Source organism: Quercus lobata, chromosome 4 (assembly GCF_001633185.2).
Source record: "Quercus lobata isolate SW786 chromosome 4, ValleyOak3.0 Primary Assembly, whole genome shotgun sequence".
Taxonomy (NCBI): domain Eukaryota; kingdom Viridiplantae; phylum Streptophyta; class Magnoliopsida; order Fagales; family Fagaceae; genus Quercus; species Quercus lobata.
The window spans coordinates 61,180,280-61,196,523 of NC_044907.1; the positions used below are offsets into that span (position 1 = coordinate 61,180,280).

Sequence of the window (16,244 nt, forward strand, 5' to 3'; positions counted from 1 at the left end):
CAGATCGAACAGGTTTGCTGAGGGTTGTTAGAGATATATAATAGACATATTAGCCCAATGTAATAGGCCCAAGTCCACTCCTTCTTGTACTAGTAATCTAGGGTTTAGTCGCCTATATATACTCATTTAGGGTTCATTGTAATACAGGTTATTGTACTACATTCTTATATAATAAAGATGTAACTTTTAAGAAATTCCTCTGTGGATGTAAGTTGATAAGGCTGAACCACGTAATTCTCATATTCTCGCGTTGCTAATAATTATATTTAACAAGTGTTAACTGAACAATTAACCATAATTAAGCTTTCTAGAGTCAATGTTTTAGATTTTAATTGAGATGTCACGTCTTACACCATTGATATATTTCAAATACGTCCTGTCCCTTTCCCCACCTCTCAGACACGATACTTTCTTCCCCTCTCTCACTCTCAGCTCTTCTCTCCCACAACCCAGCCAGTCACTCAACCTCGGGCTCATCACCTTCCATCTCTTGGTTCTTCTCTACCCCTCCATATTTTGTTGGCGCAACTCATCACCGGCTCCACCATCGTCGTCGCAACCAGTTCTTAGGTTCGATTTCTCAGTTTGCAGCGTCAATCGAGTCCACCAATCTCACCGCCGATCTGGTTTTGTCTCCTCAATATGGGTTTTGGGATTGTTTGTGGATGCCGATCTCAGTTTCTGCCACCGGGTTTCTATGTCGATCTGGGTTCTACTACTGGGTTTTAGTCGCATGGTTTGTTTTGCTAACAACTGTGAAAGACCACCTGAGTTTGCTGGGTTTTTACCAATATCGAGTTTTTTTTTTTTGGTAGCTAATTTGAGTTTGTGTGAGTTTGTAGAGAAATTAAAATTTGGGTTTAAGAATTTCTGCTTTGATATGGCTGTGCTTTGACTGAAATTAGAGAATTTGAGTTTGATTTGTTCAGAATTTTGAGTTTGGGTTTTTCGTGATTGAAGGAAAATTTTCATTTTACATGTTGGCAACCAAACACGGTAAAAGGAAAACATTTTCAGTAAAATATTTTGCACTTCAAAACAGAAGAAAAATGTACCGGCAAGGTGAGTCCGGCAACACGGTGATTTTCTGAAAATGGGTTGTGTTTTGTGGTCAGGCATAAGGGTAAATTTGGGTTTTTGAAAAAATTGTAAGGGTAAATTTGGGTTTTCGTATTGGAATTGGACCTCCGAGAGTACAATGCGAAAACGTGGGTTTTCACGCAAAATGTTAGGATTTGGTTTTCAAATCAAAGCAAAAGACAAGGCTCAATAGTGTATATATAAAACAAAGAAATTGAACGAATCAAACGAAGAAGGAGAAGCAAGGCATGGGGGATAAGAGTCGGAGCCTCCCCGTGGATCCGAATTTGCCCCGATGGGTCTGCCAGAATTGCCGCCACTCCCTCTGCGTCGTCGGCGTCGATTCTTACGCCGACAAGTTCTACAACGACTATTCCTCTCGCTCCGGTAACCAATCAAATTTCGCAATTTCATTCTCTCTTTTTTATTTTCTTGCAGATTTTGATATGAGACCCTTTTGAGTAACTCAACTCACAACTCCTTTTTTTCCTTAGTTTATGTATTTTGAGTAATTATTAGCATCTGGGATTTGTAAAAAAAAAAAAAAGAAAAGAAAAGAAAATCAGCCTTATGTGTTTTTTTAAAATTGATTATAGTATTTGTGTTACACATTAATATTATATGATTTTGTTTGAAAAGTGATATTGGTTTGTTTGGTTGGTTTGTTGATAAGTATGGTATGTGGTTTTTGGCAATGAGGATGTGTAGGAATGCAGGGGTCTTCAATTCATGGGGCCAATAGTGTGTTAGGTTCGACGCGGATGGACAACTCTTTTGTTGTGTTACCAAAGCAAAAACCCCAGCAGCAGCTACAAGGGATTCCTCCTCGTCCTCGGGCTGGGGCTGGACCTGTCCAGCCGGATATTAGCCAGCCTGGGAAGACAATGGAGGAGTCATTCGTGGTTGTGTATAAGTCGGAGTCTGCGTCAGATGGAGGCGGCACTCAGTTACCCTCTCCTGAAGGAGGATCCAATGTTCCTCTGCAGCCTCACAACTCGGGGTTCCACTCGACTATTACTCTGCTCAAACGTGCATTTGAGATTGCCACAACTCAGACCCAGGTATGCTTATTGCAGAGGAACTCGGATATAAATTTTAATGTTGGTTTGAAAATTTGACTACATGTTCATATTTACAGGTTGAGCAACCTTTATGTCTTGAATGCATGAGAGTGTTGTCTGACAAACTTGACAAGGAGGTTGAAGATGTGAACAGGGACATTGAAGCATATGAGGCATGTCTTAAGCGCTTGGAGGGAGATCCACGTGATGTTCTTAGTGAGGCTGATTTTCTCAAGGAGAAATTAAAGGTGCTTACTCAGCAACTGGCTCTAATCTATTAATCACTTTTGTTGGACATGCTCTTGCTTTTGATTTATAGGAGGTTAGTCAGCATCTTTTTTAAATAATTTACCTTCATGTGTGTGTGAGTATTGAATTTAGTGATGAAATTTGTTGATCCACACTGGTATCTAAGACATTCGAGTGCCAATGCTATCATAAGTGCTACAACAATGTTTATCCTTTGGGAGGGTGTTAGATCTCACATGTTGGAAAGAATAAAGATTTTTTAATTGTTAAAGTAAACAATGTGCTCAATGATTCTTTGTTTTCATTTTTTTTTGGTTAATTTTACCTATTGCACAAAAAGAGGGGCGAGGAGCTATTTATCTTCAAATAAGGAAAGCAATGGTCGGTTAATTATTTTATGTCTTAAAAGCTTTCCACATTTGTAGTTTTATGCCTGCGTTGTACTTTTTGAAGGTATATTAGATCAATGTGACCAGGATACTAGTGGGTCTGCAATTTTACTAGATGAAATTACTAATAAAGTGAATGTTTTAAAAAGGAGTGTAAATGCACTTTGACATCTTACATTAATTTATGTATGCTTATTAGATGCCAGATTTTATAGAATATTGTGGTCAAAATGGTCATTCAATCATTTTTGTTTGGTGTTTAAGATTGAGGAAGAAGAGAGAAAGCTCGAAGCAGCAATTGAAGAAACTGAGAAACAGAACGCTGAAGTGAATGCTGAACTGAAGGAGCTGGAGTTAAAATCTAGCCGCTTTAAGGAATTAGAAGAGCGGTTAGTTTCTTCTCCTCATAATGCTTGGTGAAATCATTTTTCTCATATGTTCCATGATAAAATAAAAACAAGCACCAGATTTTGTTTTTAATTTTTTTTTTTTAAAAAAAATCAGAGTGCTTTATGTGTTTCTTTGTATAAGACTATAAGTAGACACTTGAGATCCTCAACTATTTTTTTTTTTTAATGATTCTTGATCTAAATGTATAACAGGTATTGGCATGAGTTCAATAATTTTCAGTTTCAGTTAGTTTCACATCAGGTGTGTTTCTTATCCTATTCTTTTGCCATTGTTATTTCTATATATTCTACTGAAATACATAATTCTCCTGAACCTTCTAAGTTTTGGTTATCTTCACTTGGTTTTTATTGAGTGAATTTATTTTAAACCGTCTTCGAAGTTCCTTAGGAATAATTTTTTTTTCCTTTTTTTGTGTGCTTAATATGGGTTTTAATTTACTTGTTAATTCATTGATAATTGGAATGATTATCATTGATAATACCAGTATTGTTGCCGGTGCTCTCTTTTGTTGGTGCTGTTAATGTTGACATCCCTAGGTTGTTTGCATTTGTATGGAGATATGTTGTCAATGGTCCTTGGACGGAATGACACCTCCTCTCCCCATAAGTAAAGTGTGGAGGTCATGTGTTCAATCCCACATGATTAAGCATTGTGTATTTGCTTGTAAAAACTGGATATGTTCATAGTACTAAATCAAATAGTTATTTTGACCTTTGCAAGACTATTTTAGTTTAATGTTGTAACTCAACTTCGGTTTTCTATTGTAACTCATCTATTGTCCTAATCTCCTATAATTGGATGGTGTCTTTTTTCTATCTACTTTAAAGCCTGAACTTTCGCTGCCTTTAATATGATATTTCCTGAGAACAAAACTGTTTTGGTCAACAGGAAGAGAGAGATGCAGTTCTAGCAAAAATTGAGGTTTCCCAAGCACATTTGGAGCTGTTGAAGCGAACTAATGTGCTTAATGATGCATTCCCCATCTGTCAAGAAGGAGAATTCGGCACCATTAACAATTTTCGACTTGGACGACTTCCTAAAGTTCCGGTAAGTAAACTTTATTACATCTATTTTTTTATATGAGTTAATTGAAAGTTTGTCCATCATCTACCTTCGTTGTTTGCCTACCATAATCAATAACCTGTTAGGACAAACACATATTGTGTTGTCTCACCTGGGGTGTAAAGCTGCTTACTTTAAATTTCTCTCTCTCTCTCTCATGTTCCCTGTGCAATATGCAACTTAATGGAAGGTAGTATTGAATACATGTCACATAATGCTAATCATTCAACTCAATAAAGCTTAAATCTCATACTTGGGGTTGGTAGTAACCAACAAATATCATAGGTGTTAGAAGTTTAGCAGATTTGGTAAGTATCCACTCAACAAATATTATATCTGCTGAGATGAAAATATGGCAAGTGGCCTAAGGACAACTTTGTAGCCTCATATTTGGGATACCCCGACATGGGTCATAATCTGTAAAGATACATGTGGTATGTGGGTAACCTTGGATTTATTTCTGTATCATTTCTCCTTATTGATGTTGCTTGCCTCATAAGTTGTGTATTGCTCTTGATACTTATAGAATTCCAAAAAAAATAAAAGTGTGCTGCTCTTGGAATTTGATGGCTTTTAGTTTTACCTTTTCCTTTATTCTTAGTGGTTTATAACTTAACTGAATTTCTCCTTTTATAATTCTTTTCTTTCTCACACTTTGATAATTATGATTTGCTTATGATTTTTACCGTGTTCTGGGATCATATAGGTTGAGTGGGATGAGATAAATGCTGCTTGGGGCCAAGCTTGTCTTCTCCTCCATACAATGTGCCAATATTTCCGGCCAAAGTTTCAGTATCCTTTATCAACAAAATCTATGGATTTATTTATTTTTGAAGTTGTTATAATTGAGCATCTTTATTTATTAATTCTATATGTTTAAAATGATGATATTTATAGTTAGCGATATATGATATAGAATATATGTACATACATGCTTTATTTGGCTCAAGGTTTTGGAAAAACGTACTAAAAATTGGGTATTACAAAGGGAAAAAATGTAAAAGATTCTAACTTGTGTCCTACTATTTCAAAAATTGCTCTGTCATCATACCGTACCTGTACCCATACCCTTTCCGGTATCCGTGTAGGTGCTTCCTAGCCTTTAAATTGGTCCCTTAACTATGAAAACTTGCATTTTACAGTCTCAAGTTGCAATAGTATCAATGTGCCCCTTATATTAACATCCGTTAGAATCTTGCTGATACTCACACAAAAAAGACATTTTGGACAAAGAAATAGAAAGACATTTTTTGCGGGTTAATGGTGAAAAATCCAATAGACCATAATGGAAGGAGCATATTGACATTATTGTAACAGTTGAGGGTGTCAACTGCAAGTTTTAAAGTCCCCTAACTGATTTTGAAGCAACCCCAAATTTAGAGAATGTAAAGTGCATAGCATTTAATTTTCATTTTTAATTATAAGTCATAATCTCTTTAGGAAATGCCTTGTTCCTATTGAGGCAATCCTCCATAAGCTTCTGTAGAATGAAGGAATCTATTCTGTTGGACTAGTGGACTCCACAAACTCTAATTAATACATGCATTCTACATTGTCATATATTCTGCATTTTTCTGCTAAGATTGTCTCTAAAATGATAAGTATTGTATCCTTAATTCTTTTATCTTTAGATATCGAATAAAAATTATTCCTATGGGGAGCTACCCTCGAATTATGGACAGCAACAACAATACTTATGAGCTGTAAGTGTAGACTACTCCCTTGATAGTTTATACTGAACCGAAATTTACTGAGCTGATTTAAAATGATCAACTAAGTGCAATATAAAATGAAAAGAGCATGGGCATCAGTAACCTGCTGTGCATGGTGCAAGGAGTGGGGGGAAGATATGATCTAATTTGGTCTGTTCCCTACAAATTATGAGCAGCCTGTTTAAGGGTTGGCATATGGGAAAATCCTATGTAGGCAGTAGCTTTGTGGAATTCAAGTCTCATTTGGTGGATTAAAAGTTGGTTTGTTCCCCTCGTACAATATGAAATATTGGGTTTGATAAAATTATCTACATTCAACCAAGCTTTATTAGGTAAATGGTTGTGGTGTTACAGTGAGGAAGGAAATCACTTCTTGAGATGTATTTGGGGCAAAATATGGGGAAGTAAGGGGTTAGTGGACAAATCTAGTGAGGTGACCTCATGGCCCATGGGTGAAGTTTAATTCATAGCATGAGGGTTGGTTGGAAGATGTTTTTGGGTTTCATAACATATGTGGTAGGGGATGGAAGAAGGGTGCGCTTCTGCCATGATGTGTGGTGTGGGGACATTGGCCTGAAGCAGTTATTTCCTAATATATTTTTAATCAATAAAGATAAAAAAAAGCTTCTGTGTATTCTTATTTGAGTTTTTCAGTGGGCAGGAGGAGTCAATCCTGAAAGCCTAAATTTATTTGGAAAAGGATCCTCTCCATTTGCTTTGAAAGGGAGAGAGTCCATTTTATTGATAAAGATTTAGCAATATACAAATCTAAAGATGAACACAGGATCACTTTTCTTTAAATTCAGTTATCATTACTTCTTTGGTGGTATGATATTTTAAATAACATGGCACCATATACACCTTTAGTTGCATGGAAACTGAATCCTTTATAATTGAATCTGTGAACTCATTTCTTGATATGTTGTAAGCTGAAACTTGGAGGTAAATTTGATGGTATTATTTTGAGACATTAAGAGGTTGTAATGCTATGCAATTTCCTTGGAGGAATATTTGGTAGCGAAGTCCTTAGGAAAATTGCCATTTTTTTTTTGGACAGCAGATTTGGGATAAATTTTAATAATGGATAATCTAATTAAAAAGAACCTTATCATGATAGACTAGTGTTGCATGCGCAAGTGTAGTGGTGAGATGGATAGTTCAGAGAGTGAAATAATCACACATTAAGTTGTCTACTCATGAAGTTGTTTTTTTAGTTTTACAGTCTTTGTATGAGTAGTCTATTGGTATTGGCAGAGTTTCTTATCCTTATTTTGTGGACAATATTGATAGTTTTTAGTTTTTAATTCTTATATGTACTGCTTCTATCTATGGATGTCCTTTCTATTGATTTTTTCTTAATAAAAAAAGATGCGTAGACCATGTATGTGATTCACCATTCACATTTCTGTTTTCATATTGTTTATTTGTTTGTTGTTTTAAACAATGAGTATTTCTTAGGTTTGGTCCTGTGAACTTGTTTTGGAGCACTCGCTATGACAAAGCAATGACATTGTTTGTCACATGCCTCAAGGACTTTGCTGAGTTTGCACGTTTAAGGGATATGGAAAACAACATACCTCCTGACAAACAATTCAAATTGCCCTATAAGTAAGTTTTCTTATCTTTATGGACAATATTCCATTTATACGTCTTTGTATGTATAGTTGTGAAGATATCTTTGTAAATTCATCTAGAAGAGAGGAGAGTGACTTTCATGTTTAATCTTCTTATTTTCTGTGTTGCTTGCTTTTATACTGAGTCTAGGTTTTGTGGAGGTTAGCAGTTGGGAGAGTTTGGCATGTGTATGACACCAGTGTTTCTCTTAGGGCTGGCCAGTGACTTGGACCAACCGACCCGCCCGCCCGAACCGAAGGTCCACGGGCGGTTCTGAAATCAGTCAGTGGTCGGTCACGGATTGGTAATAAAAATAACTGAATGATTCGGTTCGGATTTGGGTTTACAAAAATTTCACCCGAATAACCCGAACTGACCGAATTATTTATATAAACTTACAAAAAAAAAGATGATTTGACATGCCCTGACTACCAGCCCACACGTTTTGGTATCAGACTGAGAGAGGGGAAACGTGTATGAGTGTATAATCCCATCTGACATCAGTAAGCAACAGTTACTTTTTCCGCACAAATTCCCAGCATACAAATCAACCGTTAATCTCAAATTAAAGTTCAAAATCAACGGTGTTGATGAGAGTGGAAGCTGAGCACGATTTCACTGATTGCAGTGGCACAATTACCCAATTTCAAATCAACGGTTATAATACAGAATGAAGACTTAATCTAACGGTGAGAATTTCATATCAAAGATCAGATATCTCAACGGTTATAATACAAAATGAAGACATATTCTAATGGTGAGAATTTCATATCAAAGATCAGATATCTCACCATCTCTAACAAGTCTCTTCACTTCAGAGTTCAGATTGCAAAATTCGTGGGTCATGGCTTTACCTTCACGCTTTCTCCCCTCTTCACCCTTCCTCACCTCTTCACTTTTTCACTTTAAAGCTTTAAGCTTTGGTCAATCTCAAACTTTCAGTCACGGTTCTGAATTTTGCTCTCTCAAACTTTCTCAAACCCTCACTTCTCTATTTGGTTGGATCTTCAACTCTTTCTAAACCGATTCTCCACATTCAAACTCTAGCCGCCTCAAATGCCGTAGTCCACTCCTCTCTCCGCCTCCAGTGCCTAGCCGCCGCCGCTGCTGTCCAATTAGTTTTCCCTCCACAGCTGCCGCCGGTGTTGTCCAGTTTCGATGTAGGGCTCTCTCTTCACTTGTAAGTGTGACTTTCCTCTCCATTTCAAAGTAGGCTCTTAGTAAATTCAAATTGGGGCACCCTTTTCTAGGTTTTCTTCTTTGTTCAATCCAACAAAATGGATGCAATGAATGAATACCCTTCTAATAATGACACAGTCTCAACCATTTGCAAGGACCTCATCAGAGATAATGAAATCTATAATGACATTTTCAGTTGTGCTTTTGATCGAACTCAAGAAGCTTCTAGTAGCACTCCTGCATACATACTGGGTCCTGCATTTGCTGGCCCTATTTCTAAGAAGATAATTCCTCACTTCCCGTACAATATTTCTATTCGCCCAATCTATCAACATAAAAACACAGAGTCGAGCCGTTTTGACTGGGGCAAATGGAATGAGGGCATCACAGTCGATACTTGGTACAAACCTAACAAACAATGGATACAATGGGTTCGATGCATGGAGGAGCATTGTTTAGAGAAATGGGAAATGCTCGGGATCAAGGAAGCAATCCTTATTTTGACATCTTATATCTCTTTTCACCTAGAACTCATTGCAGCTGCATTACTGTTTTGGTCTCCTTCTATTAATGCTTTTGTTTTCCCAGAAGGGTTCATGACACCAACAATTGAGGATGTGTTTGCTCTTGTTGGCCTCCCTCCCGATGGAATGGATTGTCATCTAGACATGTTCAAAGATTATAGGAGATCTAATCCATCCTGTCTCTACACATACGGCGGAGATGATATGAGATTGTATCCATTCTATTCTGATTGTCCGTATGGTAGTGTGGTTGATGTGTATTGCAAAAATAGTGGACCAGTTGGAATTAAAGAAGAAATTTCGTTTTACCACGTCTGGATTTGTAAGTTTTTAACTTGCAATGCTTCTTAAAAAAATGTGAAATATATTTTTTGTATAGCTCAATGTTTGGTTAATGATAGGAAAGTAGCTTTAGCATCTTTTTTTCTAGGCGAGTTGTACAACACCATGTTTAGATGTTGTGAAACTCCTATTTCTGGATTGGGAGGCTTCATGTGGTTCATACAAATATGGCTCTATGCTTATTTCTCAAGTTTACCTCCCTCACCTAAAATCTCACCTAAACCTATCACATACGGTCAGGTGTGGATGGAGGGGCATTATCAAGATAAGATTCCTACCTTTGATGAATGCTTTGATGTTTTTCTCTAGAATTTCGAAAGAGGAGGGACCTCAATTTTATGGCCTAAAAGAAAGGATTCTCAATCCTTATGGCCTAAAAGAAGGGATTTTCAATCTTTTAGGCCATTCTCTGAAAGGAAATATGGCCCAAGAGAATTCTGTGAGTTCGATTCACTAGAACCTTTTGCCTTGATTCTAGCTAGTTACCTTGTTGCACGTGATCTTCTTGTGATCTGTTACGAAAGATATTTTTTTGAAGCTTATACTCTTGTTTTTGCTTCAAGACAACTTAGATTTATTCAAGCAATTCCTCTGCCTCCTTTTTAGACTGCTAATCGGTTCCTTCAAAGCCGTACTCTTATTAATTGGAATAGCAGAGACAACATCAATCGACTTCTTCCTTTTTCTAATGTAAGTATTTTTTGCTGAAGAGACCTTATTAGCGTCTTCTTTTTCTAGTTCATCATAGTCAGACACTTGTAATAAACATTTTTGCAATACTTTTCAAAGTTATGAATCTTAATGTTGTTAAAAATAAAAGTTAAAAAAGGAAAGGGAAGAAAGACTCTTACAGTTGAATGAATGATAAAGTTTGGATGGCAAGAGTTAAGAGCATCGCTCAAATCCCCAGGCATATTGTATCCAGTGATGTAACTTTCATACCAACTGTCAAACTTTTGTGTAGCATCATAAACTACTTTGTACGGAATAGGATTGAAATTTTTCATCTTAGAATTGCCTAACTCCATCTTTTTGCGCCATGTTTTGGTAGTACAGTGTTCACGAGTATGCCATGGATCATTAGCAGTCCAAAAAGGAGGCAAAGGAATTGCTTAAATAAATCCAAATTGTATTGAAGCAAAAACAGGAATATAAGATTCGAAAAAATATCTTTGGTAACGGATCACAAGAAGATCACGTGCAACGAGGTAACTAGCTAGAATCGAGGCAGAAGGTTCCAGTGAATCGAAGTCACAGGATTCTCTTCAGCCATATTTCCTTTCAGAGAATGGCCTAAAAGATTGAGGATCCCTTCTTTTAGGCCATAAGGATTGAGGATCCTTTCCTTTAGGCCATAAGGATTGAGGTCCCTCCTCTTTAGAAATTCTAGAGAAAACATCAAAGCATTCATCAAAGGTAGGAATCTTATCTTGATAATGCCCCTCCATCCACACCTGACCGTATGTGATAAGGTTGAGGTGAGATTTTAGGTGAGGGAGCTAAACTTGAGAAATAAGCATAAAGCCATATTTGTATGAACCACATGGGGCCTCCCAATCCAGAACTAGGAGTTTCACAACATCTAAACATGGTGTTGTACAACTCGCCCAGAAAAAAAGGTGCTAAAGCTACTTTCCTATCATTAACCAAACATTGAGCTATGCAAAAAATATATTTCACATTTCTTTTAGAAGCATTGCAAGTTAAAAACTTACAAATCCAGACGTGGTAAAACGAAATTTCTTCTTTAATTTCGACTGGTCCACTGTTTTTGCAATACACATCAACCACACTACCATACGGACAATCAGAATAGGATGGATACGATCTCATATCATCTCCGCCATATGTGTAGAGACAGGATGGATTAGATCTCCTATAATCTTTGAACATGTCTGGATGACAATCCATTCCATCGGGAGGGAGGCCAACAAGAGCAAACACATCCTCAATTGTTGGTGTCATGAACCCTTCTGGGAAAACAAAAGCATTAATAGAAGGAGACCAAAACAGTAATGCAGCTGCAATGAGTTCTAGGTGAAAAGAGATATAAGATGTCAAAACAAGGATTGCTTCCTTGATCCCGAGCATTTCCCATTTCTCTAAACGATGCCACTGCATGTGTCGAACCCATTGTATCCATTGTTTGTTAGGTTTGTACCAAGTATTGATTGTGATGCCTTCATTCCATTTGCCCTAGTCAAAACGGCCCGACTCTGTATTTTTATGTTGATAGATTGGGTGAATAGAAATATTGTACGGGAAGTGAGGAATTGTCTTCTTAGAAATAGGGCCAGCAAATGTAGGACCCAGTATGTAAGCAGGAGTGCTACTAGAAGCTTCTTGAGTTTGATTAGAAGCATGACTGAAAATGTCATCATAGATTTCATTATCTCTGATGAGGTCCTTGCAAATGATTGTGACTGTGTTATTATTAGAAGGGTATTCATTCATTGCATCCATTTTGTTGGATTGAACAAAGAAGAAAACCTAGAAAAGGGTGCCCCAATTTGAATTTACTAATAGCCTACTTTGAAATGGAGAGGAAAGTCACACTTACAAGTGAAGAGAGAGCCCTACATCGAAATTGGACAACACCAGCGGCAGCTGTGGAGGGCGAACTGATTGGACAGCAGCAGCGGCGGCTAGGCATTGGAGGCGAAGAGAGGAGTGGACTATGGCATTGGAGGCGGCTAGGGTTTGGATGTGGAGAATCGGTTTAGAAAGAGTTGAAGATCCAACCAAATAGAGAAGTGAGGGTTTGAGAAAGTTTGAGAGAGCAAAATACAGAACTGAGACTCTGAAAGTTTGAGATTGACCGAAGCTTAAAGCTTTGAAGTGAAGAGGTGAGGAAGTGTGAAGGTAAAGCCATGACCCACGAATTTTGCAATCTGAACTCTGAAGTGTGAAGACTTGTTAGAGATGGTGAGATATCTGATCTTTGATATGAAATTCTCATCGTTAAATTAGGTCTTCATTTTGTATTATAACCGTTGAGATATCTGATCTTTGATATGAAACTCTCACCGTTAGATTAGGTCTTCATTTTGTATTATAACCGTTGATTTGAAATTGGGTAATTGTGCCACTGCAATTAGTCAAATCGTCTTAGCTTCCACTCTTATCAACACCGTTGATTTTGAACTTTAATTTGAGATTGAAGGTTGATTTGTATGTTGGGAATTTGTGTGGAAAAAGTAACTGTTGCTTACTGATGTCTGGTGGGATTATACACTCAATACATGTTTCCCCTCTCTCAGTCTGATACCAAAATGCGTGGGCTGGCAGCCTGGGCATGTCAAATCATCTTTTTTTTGTGAGTTTATATAAATAATTCGGTCGGTTCGGGTTATTTGGGTGAAATTTTTTGTAAACCCGAATCCGAACTGAATTATTCGGTTATTTTTATTGCCAACCCGTGACCGACCATTGACTGATTTCGGAACCGCCCGTGGACCTACGGCTCGGGCGGGTGGGTCGGTTGGTCACTACTTAATGATTGTCTCTAAAGGTAAACACACAGCGCAAGCCATACTCTCAGGTGAGAGCTAATTGCTGGTTTTCAATCAAATGGGAAACTAATATCTTCTGGAAAAGTTGTTTTACATTTATAATTTTTTGTCTAAATCGTGAGTTTGGTAAATGTATCTTGTATTGCCAGGAGTCTTGAAACTCAATTGGCACCGCTTAGTGTTTCCAACGAAATCATCCATGGTTTGAATCCCCTCCCCCCCCCCCCCCCCCAAATTTAACTATGGAATTATAAAAAGTCTTGCATTTAGCATGCAAAGTAGTTTGCTAACTTCTTTGCTTGTACAGTAATGTGTGAAAATGACAGTTTGTCATGGTTTAAATTATTTGGGTGTGGAAAAACTGTAATGCAGTAACATCTTTTCTCAGGAACTTCCTCTCTGTCATTGTAGTATTGGATTTGAAATAAACAATGCATGATAGTGGAAAAATTCAGATTGATTGAGATTTTTTTGTCATATAATTGGGAATTGATTATACTTATCAAAAAAATAATTGGGAATTGGTGATAGAAAATGCTGACTAGAAGAAAAACCTGAAAAGAAATGTGTGCATAGCTTGAGAAAAGTTGAGAATGATTTCTGGGGGTGAAAGGTACTGGATTGATAATTAGAAAATTTGCAGATAGATAATATTCTTCAACTAGAAATTATTCTGTTATGCATGTTGAGGCACTTTTCATGTGTAATTATGGATTAAGATTGTTAATGCTTTTGTTTTCTACATGCCTCTATGATCATTATGGGCTAATTTACAGGATTGAGAATGACAAAGTTGGAACATATTCCATCACGCAAAGCTTCAACAAGCAGGAAAACTGGACCAAAGCTCTCAAGTACACCCTCTGCAATTTAAAATGGGCTCTCTTCTGGTTTATAGGGAACACCAACTTCCAGCCTCTTACCTCAGTGGCATCTTCACATGCTGAAGTTCCAGAAATAGGTTCTTTGTACAGGCGTGGGACCGACTCCAAACTTGAATCTCGAAACACATCAAACCCGTGATACTAAATGAAATTTATACAACATGTCATGTCAACTTGTAAATTAAAATTCACAGTTTAATCTTGGTTAGTCCAAATCATTAGTGTTTGTTGGATTCTGTATTCCGTATGCAATGGACAGTTTGGAAAGGAAAAGTTTCTAGCTTGTTCTGTAATTGCCTTTTGACTTGTAAATATCTTATAGATTGAAAGATAATAGACCTGGTTGTCCGTCTAAAACTCATTTACTGCATTATCTTGCTGCAACGTATTGTCCATGATGATGCTTAACCTTAACAGACAGACCCCGTTGATGCTATATAGGTACTTTAAAACAAATCTTTGCATTAGCCTCCTGTACTTTTTGTTGTTGCTATTTATGGCACTTCTAAAATCATTTGTCTAGGTGGTAAACTGATAATCATTCATTAGATATTTAGGAATTCAAAAAAAAAAAAAAAAAAATTATTGAAAACAAACGACTTCCTAAATTAGTAAAAAATACATAAAGGATAAGAGCTTGTTCTAGAAAACAAGGATTCTCATCAATTCAAATTGTGTAAGTTGAATGTGCAGAATTGTGAATGATCTTCAAAAAATTCATACTTTGAATATACAAAATTATGTAAATTTTTAAAGAAATTGTGTTCGTTGAATGCTCAAAGTTTTGAACATTCTTTGATAAATTGTGTACGTTAAATCTGTTTTTTTTTTTTTTTTTGGTACATTTGTTAAAATATTGTGTACATTGAAAAATAAGAAGTGTACATTCTTTGACAACTTGTGTAGGTTGAGTACAATGAATTGTGTGCGTTTTTTGAAAAATTATGTACTTTGAATGTGCTGAATAGTGTACATTCTTCAACAAATTGTATACTATGTACATTCTTTGTGAAATTATGTTGTTGAAAGTGCAGAATTTCAAACATTCTTAGAAAAATTGTGTACGTTGAATTTATAGTTTTTTTGTGCGTTTGTTGAAATATTGTGTAGATTGAAAAAAGAAAGAAAGAATAGAGTATACACTTTTCGATAACTTGTGTATGTTGAGTCTAAAGAATTATGTATATTTTTCGAAAAATTGCGTACTTTGAACATACAAAATAATGTAAATTCTTTGACAATTTGTGTTTGTTGAATGCGAAGAATTTTGAACATTCTTTCAAAAATTGCATACGTTGAATATACAAATATTTGTACATTCATTGGAATATTGTGTACCTCGAAAATAAGGAACATGTACACTCTTCTACAACTTGTGTACATTGAGTCTAAAAAATTGTGTACATTCTTCAAAAAAATGCGTACATTGAATGTGTAGAATTGTATACTTTAAACGTATAGAATTATGTAAATTCTTTGAGAAATTGTGTTCCTTGAATGTGCAGAATTTTGAAAATTCTTTAAAAATTTATGTACGTTAAATCTACAGATTTTTGTACATTTATTGAAATATTATATTCATTGAAAATAAGAAATAGTGTACACTATGAAAACTTCTACAAAAAGTGGAGAACAACCCCTTCTATGGGGAAAGTCTCATTTTACAGAGAGTAATGTTCTTTCTGTAGACTGTGGAGGATGTCTCGTTCCATAATAGAGTAATGTTCCTTCTAAAGATTGTAGAGAACAAACCCTTCTGTAGAGAAAGTCTCATTGCATAGAATAATGTTCCTTTTGCACACTGTGGAGTAGGTCTCGTTACACACCAGAGTAATGTTCCTTTTGCAAAAAGTGGAGAACAACCGCTTTGCTGGTAGGAAGTGAAGAGAAGCCCAAGCCCATTCTCTAAGATCGCTCCCTGAACTTTGGATTTAATGCTTGTGCACAGACTGATAGTGGCAAAATGAGACTCTGGAGACCATTTTGCGATAGTGTCAAGCTCAACTTCTTTCTTAGCAAAATCGCATTCTAGAACTTGTTTAATAATATCAAGACAGGTGTCTAAGGTGTAAAAAAGACCCTCAACACTAACACAAACCCAAACTCTGAACCTGACATAGTCGTACAGTGGGACCCATTCTATTGTGTTCGTCGTTGCCCATTTCCACTACTTCCACTACTTACAAGAATGATATCATCATACTGTGGATTACTACTTACTAGGC

General features: G+C 36.5%; 1 protein-coding gene across 1 annotated transcript; it reads left to right on the top strand.

Moving 5' to 3' along the window:
* The first annotated feature begins 373 nt into the window (after nt 1–373).
* On the top strand, nt 374–14,392 carry LOC115984259 (beclin-1-like protein). Its single transcript, XM_031107223.1, has 10 exons — nt 374–1,467; nt 1,789–2,141; nt 2,219–2,389; nt 3,044–3,168; nt 3,382–3,430; nt 4,079–4,237; nt 4,959–5,044; nt 5,884–5,955; nt 7,423–7,572; nt 13,912–14,392. The coding sequence occupies exons 1-10, from the start codon at nt 1,329–1,331 to the stop codon at nt 14,156–14,158; spliced, it is 1,551 nt and encodes a 516-aa protein (XP_030963083.1). The 5' UTR covers nt 374–1,328; the 3' UTR covers nt 14,159–14,392.
* Nucleotides 14,393–16,244: the final 1,852 nt, after the last annotated feature.

Bases quoted from the DNA above. Each gene is read 5' to 3' on its own strand.
- LOC115984259 (XM_031107223.1), top strand. From the start codon at position 1,329: ATGGGGGATAAGAGTCGGAGCCTCCCCGTGGATCCGAATTTGCCCCGA. The intron at 4,238-4,958 runs GTAAGTAAACTT...GGGATCATATAG, and splicing joins GACGACTTCCTAAAGTTCCG to GTTGAGTGGGATGAGATAAA. The intron at 5,045-5,883 runs GTATCCTTTATC...TTTTATCTTTAG, and splicing joins TATTTCCGGCCAAAGTTTCA to ATATCGAATAAAAATTATTC.